This window comes from Clarias gariepinus, chromosome 3 (assembly GCF_024256425.1).
Source record: "Clarias gariepinus isolate MV-2021 ecotype Netherlands chromosome 3, CGAR_prim_01v2, whole genome shotgun sequence".
In the NCBI taxonomy this organism is placed as follows: domain Eukaryota; kingdom Metazoa; phylum Chordata; class Actinopteri; order Siluriformes; family Clariidae; genus Clarias; species Clarias gariepinus.
In genome coordinates, this window is record NC_071102.1 from 33,255,447 (window position 1) to 33,271,835 (window position 16,389).

At 37.0% G+C, this 16,389-nt stretch overlaps 1 protein-coding gene across 2 annotated transcripts in view; it reads right to left on the reverse strand.

Annotated features, from left to right (window-relative positions):
* Nucleotides 1-2,116: 2,116 nt before the first annotated feature.
* lmx1al (LIM homeobox transcription factor 1, alpha-like) overlaps nucleotides 2,117-16,389 on the reverse strand; it is a 33,263-nt gene continuing 18,990 nt past the window's right edge. For both annotated transcript variants that reach the window (XM_053491501.1, XM_053491500.1), the window contains exons 4-9: nucleotides 7,935-8,167; nucleotides 6,706-6,869; nucleotides 6,532-6,609; nucleotides 6,332-6,449; nucleotides 5,260-5,415; nucleotides 2,117-3,701 (exon numbers count right to left, since the gene is read on the reverse strand). In XM_053491501.1, the coding sequence (XP_053347476.1) occupies nucleotides 3,544-3,701; nucleotides 5,260-5,415; nucleotides 6,332-6,449; nucleotides 6,532-6,609; nucleotides 6,706-6,869; nucleotides 7,935-8,167 (907 nt within the window). In that variant the 3' untranslated portion in view covers nucleotides 2,117-3,543. The remainder of the gene's footprint in view (nucleotides 3,702-5,259; nucleotides 5,416-6,331; nucleotides 6,450-6,531; nucleotides 6,610-6,705; nucleotides 6,870-7,934; nucleotides 8,168-16,389) is intronic.

Here is a 16,389-nt window from a genome sequence, read left to right on the forward strand (position 1 = left end):
TCTCAGACACCACAGCAATAAATTTGCTACAGAGAATTATTCATTTGATACGGTGGGTCATTTTCTGTAATATTTGTACAATTATTTTTGCCCCCCTCGGCCTAAAGGGTGCCAATAGTTCTGCAACTCCTCAAAAGACTCAGAAATTAAAGAGACGTGATCATATCAACAATGAAACCACTGATTATATTGTAAAGGTGAAACACAATACACAGAAAACCACTTGAACTGATCACAGAACAGAAAGAAAAAATAATTATATAAAACAAAAGAATTGTTCCGTCAATTCTCTCGCATTTTAGCAGTTACCCTGATAGAGTCCAGAATCACAAAGCGCTCCAAGAACAGTGGCCTTAATATCCCTGGTGTCGGCTCCAATCACAGCTTCAGCCTACTCGGTCTGTTTCATATAATAACATCCACAGTCCAGAGGGTTGAAACAATAAGTGCTCTGTACATTCCATAAAATCTTTTCATTTTTTTTGTTTTTAAATAAGAAACGTCTCACTTGTACACACCGTCATGCAGGAGAAAGCTACAAAATATCCAGCAGTATCATTACAGAGGAACGAAGTGGAACGAGACAGTAGTGCTAACTGCAACTATATTAGTCATGATACGAACACGTTAAGCGCAGTACATTAGAGCACAAGAACATTAAGCATCACATGGCCTTCTGGGAAACACCAGGGTGCCATTACTTTTAAACACTGGTCGGAAAGATGATGCGGATGCTGTAATAATGTACCTCTACCCTGTAAACGCAAAAAGACCCTGTTGGCAGTGTCATGACCCTAATCGACTCCTGACTCTTCCGCATTAAACCTCAGACACGAGAACGCAACAAACCAAAAGCTCGCCTTAAAGCCTTTTAGTTACAACTGATATGATTTCCTTAAACAATGGGGGATCTTTATGTTTTAATTTACATTATTTTATTTTACTTCAGTATTATCTACTAAAAGTGCCCTGGGTCTCAACATTAAATTACCTGGTTACTAATGTATAAAAAATTTGTAAAGAAATCCTCTGTGGAAAGGTGTGACGTAAACATGATGGCCATTATTATTAATTAGAATGGACAATGAGAGACACTGTAAATACAGACGGGTGACTGAGAAGGAGAAAAGATTTTTAAAAAGAAAAGGATTGCAAGTAAAAAATTTATGAACAGTCAGAAACATAAAAATCACATGGGGTAAAAGAAAAAAAATGTGGGAGGACCAATCAGCCAAAACATTAAAACCACCTAGGTTTTGGGTTCGCCATGTGCCACGGGGGTGGCTCTGGCCCCAAGGGGCATAAATCCGCAGGGCCTCTGGGCGTGTGTTGTGGTGTCTGACACCAGGATAATGACAGTGGATCCTTTGGGTGCTGTGGGTTTTTAGGGGGACCTCTGTAAATCGTATTTGTTTTTCAGGTTACTTTATCGTGAGTTCGAAGGTCACTTTAGTGCACTTGTCTGCTGGGCTCCATGCATGGCGGCTATGGAGCACTGGGTGTTCTGGTGCTTTTCTAACATTATCAGTATTGACTTTTTTTTATTGATTTGTACTACAGTGGCCTTTGGTCTCTGTAGGCATGGGTGAGCCTTGGGTGCCCATGATCCTTTCACCAGTTTACTGGGGTATAACTGGTGATCAATATAATTCACTTCACCTGTCAGTGGTTATAATGTTATGGCTGATCGGTTAGGGGGAAAAAAAACTTACAAAACTAAACATTTTTATTTATAAAACTATATATATATATATATATATATATATATATATATATATATATAATTGTTTTATAAATATTTTTTTGAATGCCTGATTTAAATTTTAGATCAATGTCACAGGATAAAACAACAACAACAAAATAATAATATTAATAATAATAATAATTCCTAAAACAGTTTTTAATAACTTCTAATTATGTGCTTTACTTAAAAAGCCAAAATATATTGATTTTAGCTATCAGCGTTGGTATCAACTCTAACACCGATATATATGGGCAACTATATAGATGTTTCCTTAGAGTGGCTATTTTAAAATAAATAAATAAAATAATAAAATAATAAAATAAACTTTACAGAATTGGTACACCTTTCTGAGGTCACTTACATTTCAAATTCACTTACATTAATAATTTAGCATTAATCTTCAACCTATTTTAACCAAAACTGTAAAAAAAAAAAAAACATCCAGAAACGTTTTACTGGCAGTGTACATGTTATGTATGGCAAAAATTCCAGTATTTAATAATTTAATCCCACGTAAGTCTAACTGACCCTGTCTCACCGGGTGGATTTGTGTTGGCCTCGTCTTAATCACTTTGGTATGCACCCTTTTCCTTTGCTCTCTGAACCCTACCGAGACTCCTTAAGACTCCAGTGTGCTGCTCGGTTTAGTCTTTTGAGTCCTAATACTCCTGAATTACATCATCAAAGGCCTGGTAATTAAAGTGTAATAGTGTGAGGATAATAGAGAGAACAAAAGCGTAGATTGTGTACATGTAAGCTGAGAAAATTAGAAATGACAATTATTCCTAGAAATCATAAAATACTCCTCTTATGGTCTGTTTTTTGCTTTGTTATTATACCACATTGTATAAAGATGAGTGCAGAAGTTTGTACCCCATTGCTTCTCTTTTTAATTGCTGAAAATAATTGTACTTTTTTGCCACGGCAGTTAAAGTAAATGTGGCATTTTCTTTTTTGTGTAAACGAATAAAGGACATGCATGTCAAAGTTAAACTACAATAAAACGGCAGACCTGTAACAAAAAAGGATTTAAGGGACAAATACGACACCTGAAAAGCTGTTGAAAAAAAAACGGCAAAAGAAAAAAGCATGGTCATAAATGGTAAATACTTATATCACAAGCAGAAAGTAAGAACCATTTTTCACTATAAATATTAAAATACAAGAATGGACCATTTGCTTTCTATAATTAGTTTTCTTATTGCTTTACATAATTTCTTCCTTTGAGCCTGGGGTGTACAAACTTTTGCACTTAATTGTAAAGGTGAAATAATGATCTAATTTGATCTTAATTGTAAAGGTGATGCGTATCTAATTTGCCTACTTCTACATGATAATATGGATGCAAGACTTCCTATGCAAGGTTTATTCCCTGTGTGTGTATTGTGTTTTCGCAAATGACAATTTTTTGTCTAACTTTTTGAATGATGAATGATGAGGTACAGTGAAGGTGATCAGCTGCCTAATCAAATATACAGCATGCCTATGATGGAACTGTGTGTGTCTGTGTGTGTTTTTTTTTATTAATATTGACTAAGCCTACAATTGAGGCTACAATTATCTTATTCATAGTCGAACTCTAAAGCGCATCATTTCCTGTTTGCTGTTTAAATCGTTATTATATGGCGGTATTCCTACAGGATCATGACTGACGTAAACTCATGTGTGATTGCAAACAAGAGATCCGGCAGGCTTAGTTGGGCAAACACGCTGGGCTTTGAGCGAGGCTTTGTCTGTTTGTTTGCTGCTTCTCTTGTGGACTGCGGTGGAGTTAGTCTGGGGTCAGAGGTGAAGAGGGGTCACGAGGTGAAGTAGGAGTTTTGCATCGAATACAGGCGGTCAATCGGATTTCCCACGCGTCCTGCCAGCACCCCTCCCTCTGCCGTCGCCAAGAGACAATCGCCGAGGTGACCCAGGCTTCCATCGCTGTCCAAGTCATGAAAAACGGTTTCTGAGTCTGTGAGGAAGAAAAAAGGTTGTTTATCAGCTGCACAAGATATCAAGATACAGGGGGTTGCAAAACCATTTAACGAACCTGGAGTTTATTAGATTCCTTTGAAATATTTGACTTTAAAAGAACATTTTGTTTATTTATCTTTATGATAAATTCCAGATGGGTCGAATATCTATGCAAGCCTGTTAATTCCATACAGTCGTGCTCAAGGAACTTGGGGTGGTTACAGTTTTACTCCATCGCTTTGGTTCATTTCTAAAATCAGATCTTCTTAAAAACAGATTGTACAAACTTCACATCATCTTGTCAATTGTGCATATCATAAATGGAGTTTTTTATTTTTTTAAACAGATTGCAAAGCATTCATTCATTCATGAAAATTATTCTTTACAACTGTCAACGTATTATTCCTGTCCTCTGTCGAATAGTCTTAACTCCCAAAACATCAAGTGTTAGTTCACTGTATACTGTGCGTCATTACATGCAAACCAGTTGAACCAGGTGTCATAAACTGTAAACCATAATTTTTAGACATTTCTATTAGATACTTTTCTCTTGTAAATGTGTTCTGAATTGATAAATTGCTCTCAGTGGAATCTTAACTTCACCAACGGAAAACAATGTTTAAAGCAAGTTCGATCAATGACGAACCATGTCTGGCAGTCATGGATGCAGCATGTGAGAACGCCACAGCAGGTACCTGCAGAGGATGGAGGAGACACTCGAAAACATTCTTATAGTGCTGTGTTGTGACGTGGATGAAAATCTGTGGCGTGAGAGGTAGAAAGTTGTCACTGTAATTCCATATCATGTGCTGCATCTACAATTCTGCCTTTGCAGCGTTTCCCATGTTTACATTCCTATTTTTTTGGTGCAGTGGTAAAACACTTTCACACTCAGGGATGAGGAAGGTCTGGAGTTTAGGAAACTGGAGGCAATAGGACAATATTTGAACTTTGGGAGACAACAGAGAGACACTTAGGAACCAGTGTCCAGGAAGTCTGGAGAACTGTTCCTCAAGAATCCATAATGAATACAATAAAGTCGGGATCTTTGCAAGCAAAATATGAAAAAATGTACTTTTGTATATTTGTCAATTATTCCAGATTCCAGATGTCAATTATCAGATGTTTTTTTACCCAATTTAAAACAAACTATTGACATTATGGATGATAAGGTTTTGCACAAACTTGTGAAGTCCATAACAGCTTGAGTGCACATTATCAACAAAGCAAAAAGAGACTATACGAAGAACAAGTGAAATTCATGGAAACATTTTAATGATGCTTTTCCCTCAGGTTGGGAAGTTTCCCTTCTGATTGTATTATATTTGAAAATAATGCGCAATAGTACTGTAACTTGTGCTCTTAGACTTTGGGACATATTGGTGCAAAGAAGACAAAGTATTTACTGCACTGTGCTGAAGTAAAGATGGTGTAACATCTCAGTGGAGGCATAACAAATATGAAGAGCCTCAGTGATGCTGATAAAAATGACAGCAGTGTAGAAATCAGCTGAGGGATTATATATAAGTGTCGCTGTTTGCTTTTCTGTCTCTTACCATATGGGTGCATCTGCTCGGGGCCTAGCTGCGGGGGTGTAAGACCATGCCGGAACTGCTCACCCCCGTACAGGTTTGGGTCGAGAGCCAAAAGCTGCTGTCGTGGCATGGAGGAGTACGAGAGCATGCCGTCTAACCCGTGACTGCTCGAACCGTCTGTGAGGAGACACAATGGTGCAGAAAACTTCTTATGAAACACAGAGTCCTTTCTCCATCACGTGTTTACATAAAGTGTGTCTAAATGTCTAGGAAATCAAATAAAATAATAATTCTTTAAAAAGCCTGTTTTTACTTCTTAACCGATAGCTTGCTGGTGGCTGATACTATAGCAGCAATGTTTACAGTGGTGTCTTTACTGTATGTATTTAAAGACATCTTTATGTATCGGAGAGATTGTGTGCTAACAGCATTAGCAGACTGCATAGCATTATCTAGCTTCCTAGCAACCTCAAACAATATAACAGTTACCTGAGTGTTAGCTAGCTTGTCTGGCTAAAGGATTTATTTACATAAAAGTCTAGCATTAACTAGCTTTCCAGTAACTTTGGCTAACAGTTATCCAAATGTTAGCTAGCTAGGCTTTCCCTGGTTAAATATTATAATTAAAGTATATATTAGTTATTTTATCTTCTGTACCTTTTAAGGGGTGTTGGCTTGAAATTTCTGAATTTATCACCAACTTTGCACCTCAGTAAGAGAAAATTGAGCTTAAAAGTAAAGGCTAAGGTAGCTAATTTAGCTGAAGTAAGCAGGTTTTGTGTTCTGCACAGACAATAGCTTAGCTGAAAATCTATTAACAAGGTTGAAATAATTTCTTAAAAAGTATAAGTAGACTTTTCAACCAATGGTAAGAGCTTACAAAACATAATCGTACCAATTAACCACAGGTTTAATTAAATGAATTTTATTTAAATGAATTAAATAAAACGTAAGAACACAAGTTCCTGCTATATCAAGATGTGTGAAATGTTAAACAAGGATAATAAAAAATCTCTGTAACATTAGATACCGTGCTCAACCTTTTTGACATTTTTCAGGGAAGAATGTAGGATGCCATGACATGGCGTCTTACCCTCGCTGTCGTCGTTACTCAGTCGTCCTCCCCTGCTCGGACCCCTCCTGTTACCCCCGATCTGCTCCTGTTCCTGCTGCTGCTGCTGTTGCTGCTGCCTGCGAGCGATTTTCTTCATCTGTCACAGAACCAGATGGACAGTAAAAACCAGACACTTTATCCAAAAATGTAAACATATTAGAAAATGTTTGGAGTTTTACCTTTGCTCTCTGATTTTGGAACCAGACCTGGACGACTCGGACCGTCAGCCCAGTTTCAGCTGCTAAGGTCTCTCTCACCTGCAAAAACGCAAATATGATAATATTTTTGTATATGATTATTTAAAAGGACGTAATTAGCACCATACAGATTCACATCGTGAACAAATTCCTCACCTTTCGGCAGGGTTTGGAGGACACCTCAAAGGACGCCTTGAAGGCGCGGCGCTGCTGTGTGGTTAGGATAGTGCGTGGCCGCTTAGATCTTTTATGCTCTTTACTGTCATCCCCAGCTTTTCCTCCCATGGAGCTGCTGCCACCTTCCTCATCCTCGCTCTTTACTGCATGGGAAACGGAAAAAAGAAGAAGGCATAAGGTTTCATTGCTGCTCTGTATTGTATTTTACTACAGATGGCACAATATCAGGTTTTCTTTTCTGACACTCATACTAAAACCTTGTGTATTAACTGACTGATATTCAGCCTTTTTTTTTTTTACCTAATAACTGAAATGACTTTTGTTTTTACATGAATATTAATGATAAAATACATATCTAAAAACAAAACTTTTCAATTTAGCTCAACATTTTTACTTAAATTGCAAATATAATAAATCTAATACATTAGAAACTATAAATATTACTTTTAATATTACTTTACTGATGTCAGTTCAATGCTACTCCTGGGATCAAGTCTGTCTCATTTCTAATAGTAAAAAATAAAAAGGTGACCTCTCCAGGTAGATTTATAATAAGTCATACTGATTACTGGAACCTTTTGAGGACCTTTAAAAACTCTCTTGAGAAATAACTTCTTGACAAGTTTCTGCATAAGTTCTTTAAGTCCCTGGTTGCGTTCAAAGTCCTTGATTTGCATTTTTACACCATTAAAGGAGCTGAGGCATTTAACTATATGTTTCACTTGGTGTCCCAGGAGTTCTAATAACCATTAATTATCCCCAAAACTATCAGTCACAGCATGGTCTGCAGTACTGACGAGAGAGCAGCTGCCTGCCAAAATATACATTCAATACCAGTCACAGATGCATTTTAGTGAGAAAACACATCTGACAACGTTTTGTTATTTTAAACAACACCTTTTCCAGTTAATAATTGCTTCAATGTTGTTTCTGTGCCTTATCACATCTGTGCTGATAACCAGCACAACAGCACTCCCTCTCATGTGATATTGCTTAAATAACACACTTATCGAGAACCACAAAACACATTAAAGCTGTTTTGTTCTTAATTGTTTTTATTATTGTGTGTACGAAAATTAGATAACAGATTTTTAAAACAGAAAACAAAATAGTCACAAGTCAGTTTAGTCTTGTGTACATTAGTTATGTAGTGCCTTTATCCTTGTCCTGTCCTTCCTACATGATAATAAAAACAGAATATATTTCACCTGACTCGGTGGGCGCAGGGCTGATGGCAGCGAGCATCTCTCTCTCCTTCTCATAATCTCCACGACAGAGCAGCTGACCTTCCTTGAGCACAAACTCGTCACCTCTCTGCAGCCGGCGCTCGCACTCGCAGCAGCTGAAGCAGCCCAGGTGATACACCTGCCCCAGCACACGCATGATCAGCTCTGAGCGGCCAATCACTTGCAGGCATGCACTACACTTCCGCACAAACAGCCTAAAACACACACACACACAAGGCATTACAGAAGTGACATGTACAATACATACCAGAATATGTCTTTCTTTCATCTTTCTTGTACGCATAAGATGCTCAATGATTCAAACCCTGTGTTGATTTAGACCAAATATATATAAACCAAAGTATATAACCTCACCTACAAGGCAGCTCTTATATATTTGATCACTGACACACACCTGTTCTGTACAGTTGAAATCTGTGCAGTGTTTCATGTTAGACACTAGGGGGCAGCACTTAGCAACAAGACACATTGAGACACTAAAATGCCGACTGTATAAATGAATTCATTTAATGCACTGCTGTGTGTTGAAGCTGCTCTGCATACTCAGAAGAGCATGTTCACTCACGTGAACATGAGATTTAACAAGGGGGTCACAAACTTTCGCATCCAGAGAGCGATTCGAGTATAGAGAAAAAAATTTCAGTGAACCATTCACAGATTTATTTTTATAAATATAATTCAGGTAAATACTGGGTACACAATCGTAGTTATTCAAAGGGTTTTTATTCCATTCACCTGCAGGAAAAGAAAAAACAATTATAGTGAGGTAAAAAACGCTAAAAGAATTTACACCAGAAAGTTTTGAGTCCTGATTATGATTGGTCAAAAGGTGCTGATTTTTTTTTTCTATAACAGAAGAATAGGTTGATATTAATTGGTTAGTATAAATAGGTTAAATAATAGGTTGATATTAAATCACTCAGACTAATACGTTATCATTCCTGTAGTAACAACGTTTACACAAATGGACTGACATGGAGATTTTTATTTTGCATTTCTTTTAGAATGAGTCTCCAGTGTCACCTGTAAAAGCTGTTAAGCTTCCTAACACAGGAAATCTTTAGGGCAAAGGAGTTTAAGGTAATGCATCAAGCTACAATTTTTTCATATAAATCTGAAGTTAAAAAAATGGCGGGTAAGGGGAATGCCATAACGTCACTGATAACAGGAACTAACAAAATATGACTAGAAATGGACATAAAGCATGACATTCTTTAATAAATGAAAAAGTGGACAGATGATACCTAACCGTGTTAGGTTTATGAAAATAATTAACTTCATGATGATGACAAATCTGTAAATCTGGTTCACGATTCTGTATGTCTTTTTTTTTATAGTTTTATTAATGTTGGTTGGATTCCTTTACTGAGTCTTAGTTTAAGAAAAAAAAAGTCCTACTGTATTCAAGTGATGGACTAGACTTAAATAATATATTTCAATAATAACTGTAGAAACATTTATAGTAGTAGATTTCCATCCCAATCATGTTAGAAAAAAAAATAGCCATCACAGACCCCTACTTACTTTCACCTCTACAAGTTCTTATTTATGGGCACATTTTATTCGCCTTTAAATTCTTCCTAAATCCCTCATTCTTTTCCTGTCCGTGCCCTCCCTCCTTTTGTTAGTATTTTCTGGCAGAATTGCCCGTCCTCCCTCCTCGCTCCCTCCCTCTCTCCCGGCACAGCTCAGCTCGGTGAAACTAATAAAGACGGGATTAATTAGATTGTTGTTTAAACAGTGCGATGCCCAGACAGCCGCTATAAACTCATAAACGAGGATTGAGAATAGCATGGGGTTAATCTCTCCCCTCTCTAACTCTCTCTCTCTTTTTTTTCTCCACACACTCAAATAAACAGAGCATTTCTCGCTCTTTCGTTCGTACACTCCTGCACACATGCACAAACAAACACGATGCACAGGTATAAGTAGGGCCACATGCAATGCCAGGTATCCGTGCATTAGTGTGTGTGTGTGCACACATACACAGTTGCGCACGAGCCTAAGTGATATGCATGATAACCTCATCTCACATTATATCGTGGTGTGAAACCATACACTGGCATGTGCACTGAGACAAAAAAAGTGAATGCTGAAAGTAATAAGAAACCCAAGAGAAACTTTTTTATGTGAGAGTTACTGCAGAAGAAAAAGCAATAACCCGAGCGAGCAACATAAAATGAAGAGCAGCGAGATGAAAAAACATTTTCAACAAAACAAGATTCTATTGCACAGGGCCACAAGGAGGAACGGGTGTGTACATTTGTGTCTGTGTGTGTTTGTGTATGTGTATGTGTGTGTATATGTGTGCTCCAGAACCCTCGCTGAGTGTGAAGAAGGTGTTATTCCCTAAATCTGGTGAAGGGAGTGGCAGCCAGGTCCGTACATAAAGGCGTCTGATCTGCGTGGATGTGATGATCCTGTCCGAAACGCAGCTGCTACAGCTAATCTGTCTCAATCCATCTGCCGAACGCGCCAACAAAAATTACACCTACTTAACACACCCATACCAAAGACACTGAGCCCTCTTCACAGTCACCCTGAGCAACAGATCCGCAGATCAGAATCACCAAACCAAATGAGCTCACAGGAGACCGGGAACGATGGGACGGACGAATCGGGGCGTCGCCGGCAGATACGATCGCAATAACGAATGACATTTCATCTCATCGTGTGTCTTCCTGTCATACAGAGAGTCTTGTGGGAGTAGATGTCATTCGAGATGTAAAGGATTCATAAAGCAGTCAATACTAGTTAAAAACAGCATTTATAAAAGACAGTGTTTTTCAAAATACATTCAAGGAGTCAATACAACTCAGATAGTAAACCGTAGCGGAAATTACTCAAACAACATTTATATTGCTGTAGATAGTCAGGAGTACTTACAAACATTCAGAAGCCACATAGTATTTAGTAGTCAGTAGTACCTAACCAGTATTCATTTTGTGATACATTGTACTTAAATACTATCAATCCAACAGTACTCAAAAGCAATTAAATTCCTGTACAAAAATTCTACTCATGTAGCAGTCAGTCGTACTCAAAAACATTCCTATTGCTGTAAATAGTCCTTAAATTCTACTCAGTCAGTAGTACTCAAATACATTTGTGGTGTTGTAAATGGTACTTAAATTTCACTCGTCTAGTTTGTCAGTACTGTAGTAATCAAAATAATTCATATCGCTGTAGATAGTCAGGAGTACTTCAAAACATTCAGCAGCCAAATAGTATTCAGTAGTGAGGAGTACAAGCATTCATATGTATCCATACAGAGTACTCAAATGCCATTAATCTAGCAGTCAGGAGTACTTAAAAACATTCATATTCCTGTAGACAGCACACAAATAATATTCTTTCTTTGCAGTCAATAGTACTCCAAATATCATGAATGTTATAGTACTCAAATATTATTAAGTAGTAAAGTTAATTCTAAAATAATAGTCACCCTGCCATAAATGGTACTTAAATACTATTCATTTAGTAGTCAGTAGTACTCAAATACATTCATATTGCTGCAGACACTCAAAATCCACTCATTTAGTAGCAATTAGTACTCAGACATTCAAGACTTAATAGTACTTCTCATTATTTAGAAGTTAAAATGGCTCCATTACAAAACAATAGTACTCAAATACTATTCATACACTATAGCACAAATGCTCAAATAGCAATCAGTAGTCACTTGTACATACATGTCTAGCAGACACAACTACTCCAATAGCATTCTAAACTCAAACACCATTCATTTTGCAGTAACTAGTATTCAAAAATAATGATTATATACAGTATTCAATATAACTCAATAGGGTTTAATAATCAGTACCACTCAAATAGTGTTCATGTACTCAAATACATTTCACCTTACAGTTATTTATATATTAATGTTCAAACAGCATTCAAATGTCAACAGTACTTAGTTACATAGCAGTCAGAAGTAGTCAAAAGCTTTAGGAAGTTAGTAATCCTCCTTTATCATACATGTAGCAGTGATTAGAACTAAAAACAAGTCAATAGTACTTAAATATCGCACTCAAATAGTATAAGCTAGTATTACGCAAATAGTGTAATCAAAGTGCATTCCTATAGCAGTCAGTATAACTCATATAGCGTGGACACAGCAGTTATTAGAATCGGAAATATTAGAATATAGCGGTGAATTGTACTCATATAGCAGTCGGTAGTACTTATATTGCATTTATATAACAATCACAAGTACTCATACAGCAGTCTGTTGTACGCAAATACATCTGTATCATTCACACAGCAGTCAGTAGTATTTAAATATGTTCCCATAAAGCAGTCAGTTGTACTTATATAGCATTTATATAACAGTACTTATATAACAGTCAGTAATACTCATATATCAGTCAGTTGTACTCATATACTGTACCATTCGTATAGAAATCAGTAGTATTCATATAGCATTTATTTAACAGTAACTAGTACTCATATAGCAGTCAGTAATACTCATATTAGTTAATGGTACGCATGTACAATTTGTATATTAGTCAGTAGTAATCATATAGCGGTCAGTAGTACTTACATACAGTAGTATATACAGCAATCAGTAGTGCTTATATACCATTCATATGTCAGTCAGTAGTATTCATATAGCATTCATATAGCAGTCAGTAGTACTTATATACAGTTCATTTATCAGTCAGTAGTACTCATACAATTCATATAGCAGTCAGTAGTACTTATATATAGAATTCATATAACAGTCAGTAGTACTTATACAGTATATAGAATTCAAATTGCAGTCAGTAGTATTTAAATATATAGAATTTATATAAAAGTCAGTAGTACTTATATGTAGAATTCATATAGCAGTCAGTAGTACTCATATAGCATTCATATAGCATTCATATAGCAGTCAGTAGTACTTACAGACAATTCATATAGCAGTCAGTAGTACTTATATAGCATTCATATAGCAGTCATAAGTATTTATATAGCATTCATATAACAGTCAGTAGTACTTATATAGCATTCATATAACAGTCAGTAGTACTTATATAGCATTCATATAGCAGTCAGTAGTACCTATATATAGAATTCATATATCAGTCAGTAGTACTCATACAATTCATATAGCAGTCAGAAGTACTTATATATAGAATTCATATAGCAGTCAGTAGTGCTTATATAGCATTCATATGGCAGTCAGTAGTACTTACAGTATATAGCATTCATATAGCAGTCAGTAGTACTTATATAGCATTCATATAGCAGTCAGTTGTACTAAAATATTAGTCACAGCATTAGAGCTAGTAGACCTAAAATAACATTCATATACCAGTTAATAATATTCCAACGACAGGCATATACATGTAGTAGAAAGGAGTATTTAAATAGAAAAGTATTCATGAAGCAATTGGTAGTTCTCATATAGCATGCATATAGAAGTCAGTACTGCTTAAAATCATGATAGACTTACATATAGCAAACAATAATACTAAAATAGCAGTAACCTAAAAGTCAACAGTACTTAAACAGCTTTCATGTAACAGTCTAGTGACATTCATACATCAGTCAACAGGACGCAGATAGCAGTCAAAGAGCGCTCCTATACTAAATTAAAATTCTATTTGTCACATCCACAGTCATCCACAGTACGATATGCAGGGAAATTCAAGTCAGTGGTATTCAAGTAGCGGTCAGAATAGTACTCAAATAGCATTCATACCAGTCAGTATTAGTCATGTAACCATCACAGTAAAAGGAACGCTAACACCTGAATCTCTAGTACACAAAAGCAACAGCCTGCCTTACTTCGTTTAAGATTACTGTAAATAATTAAGGATTCCTGATGCTGATAATACTGTATGGTCTTATGTAAAACGTGGTATAAAGCAGGATGTTCTTCTTTTATGACAGTTAGTAGGCTAACTGTACTAAGCTCTACCTGAGGAACATGTGATTGGCACCAATACAACATGTGTAGAGAATGTTTCCATCAAACAGTACGCAGTGTAGCACCACATAAAAGGGAAGAGAATTGTAATCGTAATAAATGAAGTACCCTGTCATTGAGCTATACACCAGCGGTTTCGGTTTGTGTTCAATCACTCATCACACACAGCTTTGATCTCTCAGGAGTGAAGGGGTTGACCATGATTATGACCTCTGGGAAAATGGGACCGAAACTCACCTTACCCAGACGGTAAGGTAGGCGCGCGGCCCAGCGTATCATCCTTCTGATAAATCTTAGGAAAAATCTGAGATGAATCTTGGTGTGGGTGGCTTCTCCATGCATGTACACACATTAGAACATCTTAAAGAAAGGTTTGTGCACCGTCAGAAATATTGCATGCTTTTTGTGCTGGTGCATTTGTGTATATATTAAGAATCGATATGTAAATCATGCATGTAAATATAATTGCATGGTTTATATTGCTGTGTGTGTGTGTGTGTGTGTGTCTATGTGTGTGTATGTGTGTGTGTGTGTGTGAGAAACAGAAAGTGTGTGTGTCTGTGTGTGTGTGTATGAGCGGATATTGCTGTGAAGCAAGGTGGCTCAGCGCCAGGGTTCAGTAATCACATCATCTCCCTTTATTAAATCTCAGTGCACTGCTTCTGCGTTATTAAAATCTCCCAGCATTCCCCACTACGCTCGCCTGCTACACTCCCTAACGCACACGCACACACACACACACGCCCACTGAAACGCAAATATCCTCAAAGATAATATGCAAACACCAACAGGTAGGTGATAAATGTATATATCATTCCACCCGCTGACAAATACGAGGTCAGAGAGAATGAGGGAAGATGACGTAGCTTTGATTTGATCAAAATTAATATGTCCATAAAAAAGTATGTTTAGGGATGATTCTTAATGCCTGGTTGCCTTTTAATGAAGATAATGATGCTCGATGTGTAGCATAAATTACGGCCAGCAAGTGACGTTGTACAATCTACACACAATTTGTCCACTTTTAATATAAAGTGGGCAGAGCTAAAGTCAAGTAAGTTATGCGTCTCATGTTTGCAAATGATTTAGAGTTAACATGAAAAAATCCACATGTTAAGTTACAAAGGTTTCATTTTTCTATGAAACAAAGCAACTCCAGACAAATTTGTTTCAATTAGTACCAGTTTTTTAAAAGTAGATCAAAAACTAATGTGTAGAGGGAAATCTAGAGTGTGAAAACTAATAATAGAAGAAAACTCATTAATCAAGTCAACTATTGAGCTAACCTAGCGAAAAAAAATAGAAGCTAACCTAGCGAGTCATGAATCACTGAATACCAGTGCTTGCAAACCTATCATGTGAAAGCTAACTAGCAACTCAGAGTTAGCAATAAAAAGAGCAACCAAGCAAGTGTAAACCTAGCACACGAACACAGACCTAGCAAGTGACGCTTACCTAGCAAGGATAGTTCTGTTAAACAGCTCAAAGTCATTTTTTACCCCAGCAATGCGTGTAGTTTGGCTTATAGCTGGTACAGACGGGTGTCAATCAACATGTTTGTTAGAATATAAGGTTGGACCCACTTTAAAGTGTCATGATAAACTTGATTAGCAAATGTAAAAAATTATCTTGTTTGGATTTTCCTGTTTAGTAGTTAGGTTTTACACCATGTTATGTTGTATTTTATGTAAAATACAGTAGTACATCACTTTGTGCCTATTAAGTGGTTGTTATAACTATAAAGCATAAGTATACAAGTCTCAAAGAATACATTTTATATTGGAGATTAATATTAGGATTAACGGTAAAAAGCATGTTTTCTAAACAGCAGAGACACTGAGGACGATATGACTATATAGCTTAACGTGTCTGTTCTTATTTGTCATTTTGAGCATCAAAAATATACCAAAAAGCTACACGAGACCTTTTGCCCAGGCCAGGACACATTCAGCTCTTTATGCGCATCATGATGTGAATGATATATAGCACTTCGGTCCCCTCCCTCTTCATGCCCTCTGGACATTTTAATCTTCCAAGGCCTAAAAGAAATCCCTAAACGTACTGCAATTTTATGATAATCGCATCAAAACAGTGAGGTCACGGCTATTGATTGATGCTCATATGATTTTCCTAAGATGAGGTGACAGCCACAGGTGCGGACGGCGTGGATGTGTTCGGTCGCGTGTGTATAATATGTTGGCCGAGTGATACTATAAACCTGCACATGGTTTACACAAGCTGAATCACCCGTGCAAAGCCGTTTATGTAGCGTGTGTGCGAGATAGTCGGCGGTGTACAGATTAAATAAGACAACAATGGAGAGGTGTGTCTGTACGAGGTAAGCGTGAACCAGTGTATGTGTCTATGTGTGTGTGTGCTTGTGTGTATGTGTGTGCGTGCACACGCGTATGTGTTTGGATAAGGCAGCTAATCCCCAGGCCACCAGAACGCAATATCCTGTCAGCCAGATTTTCATTTCCTGTGTCTCCGTGGCAGAGC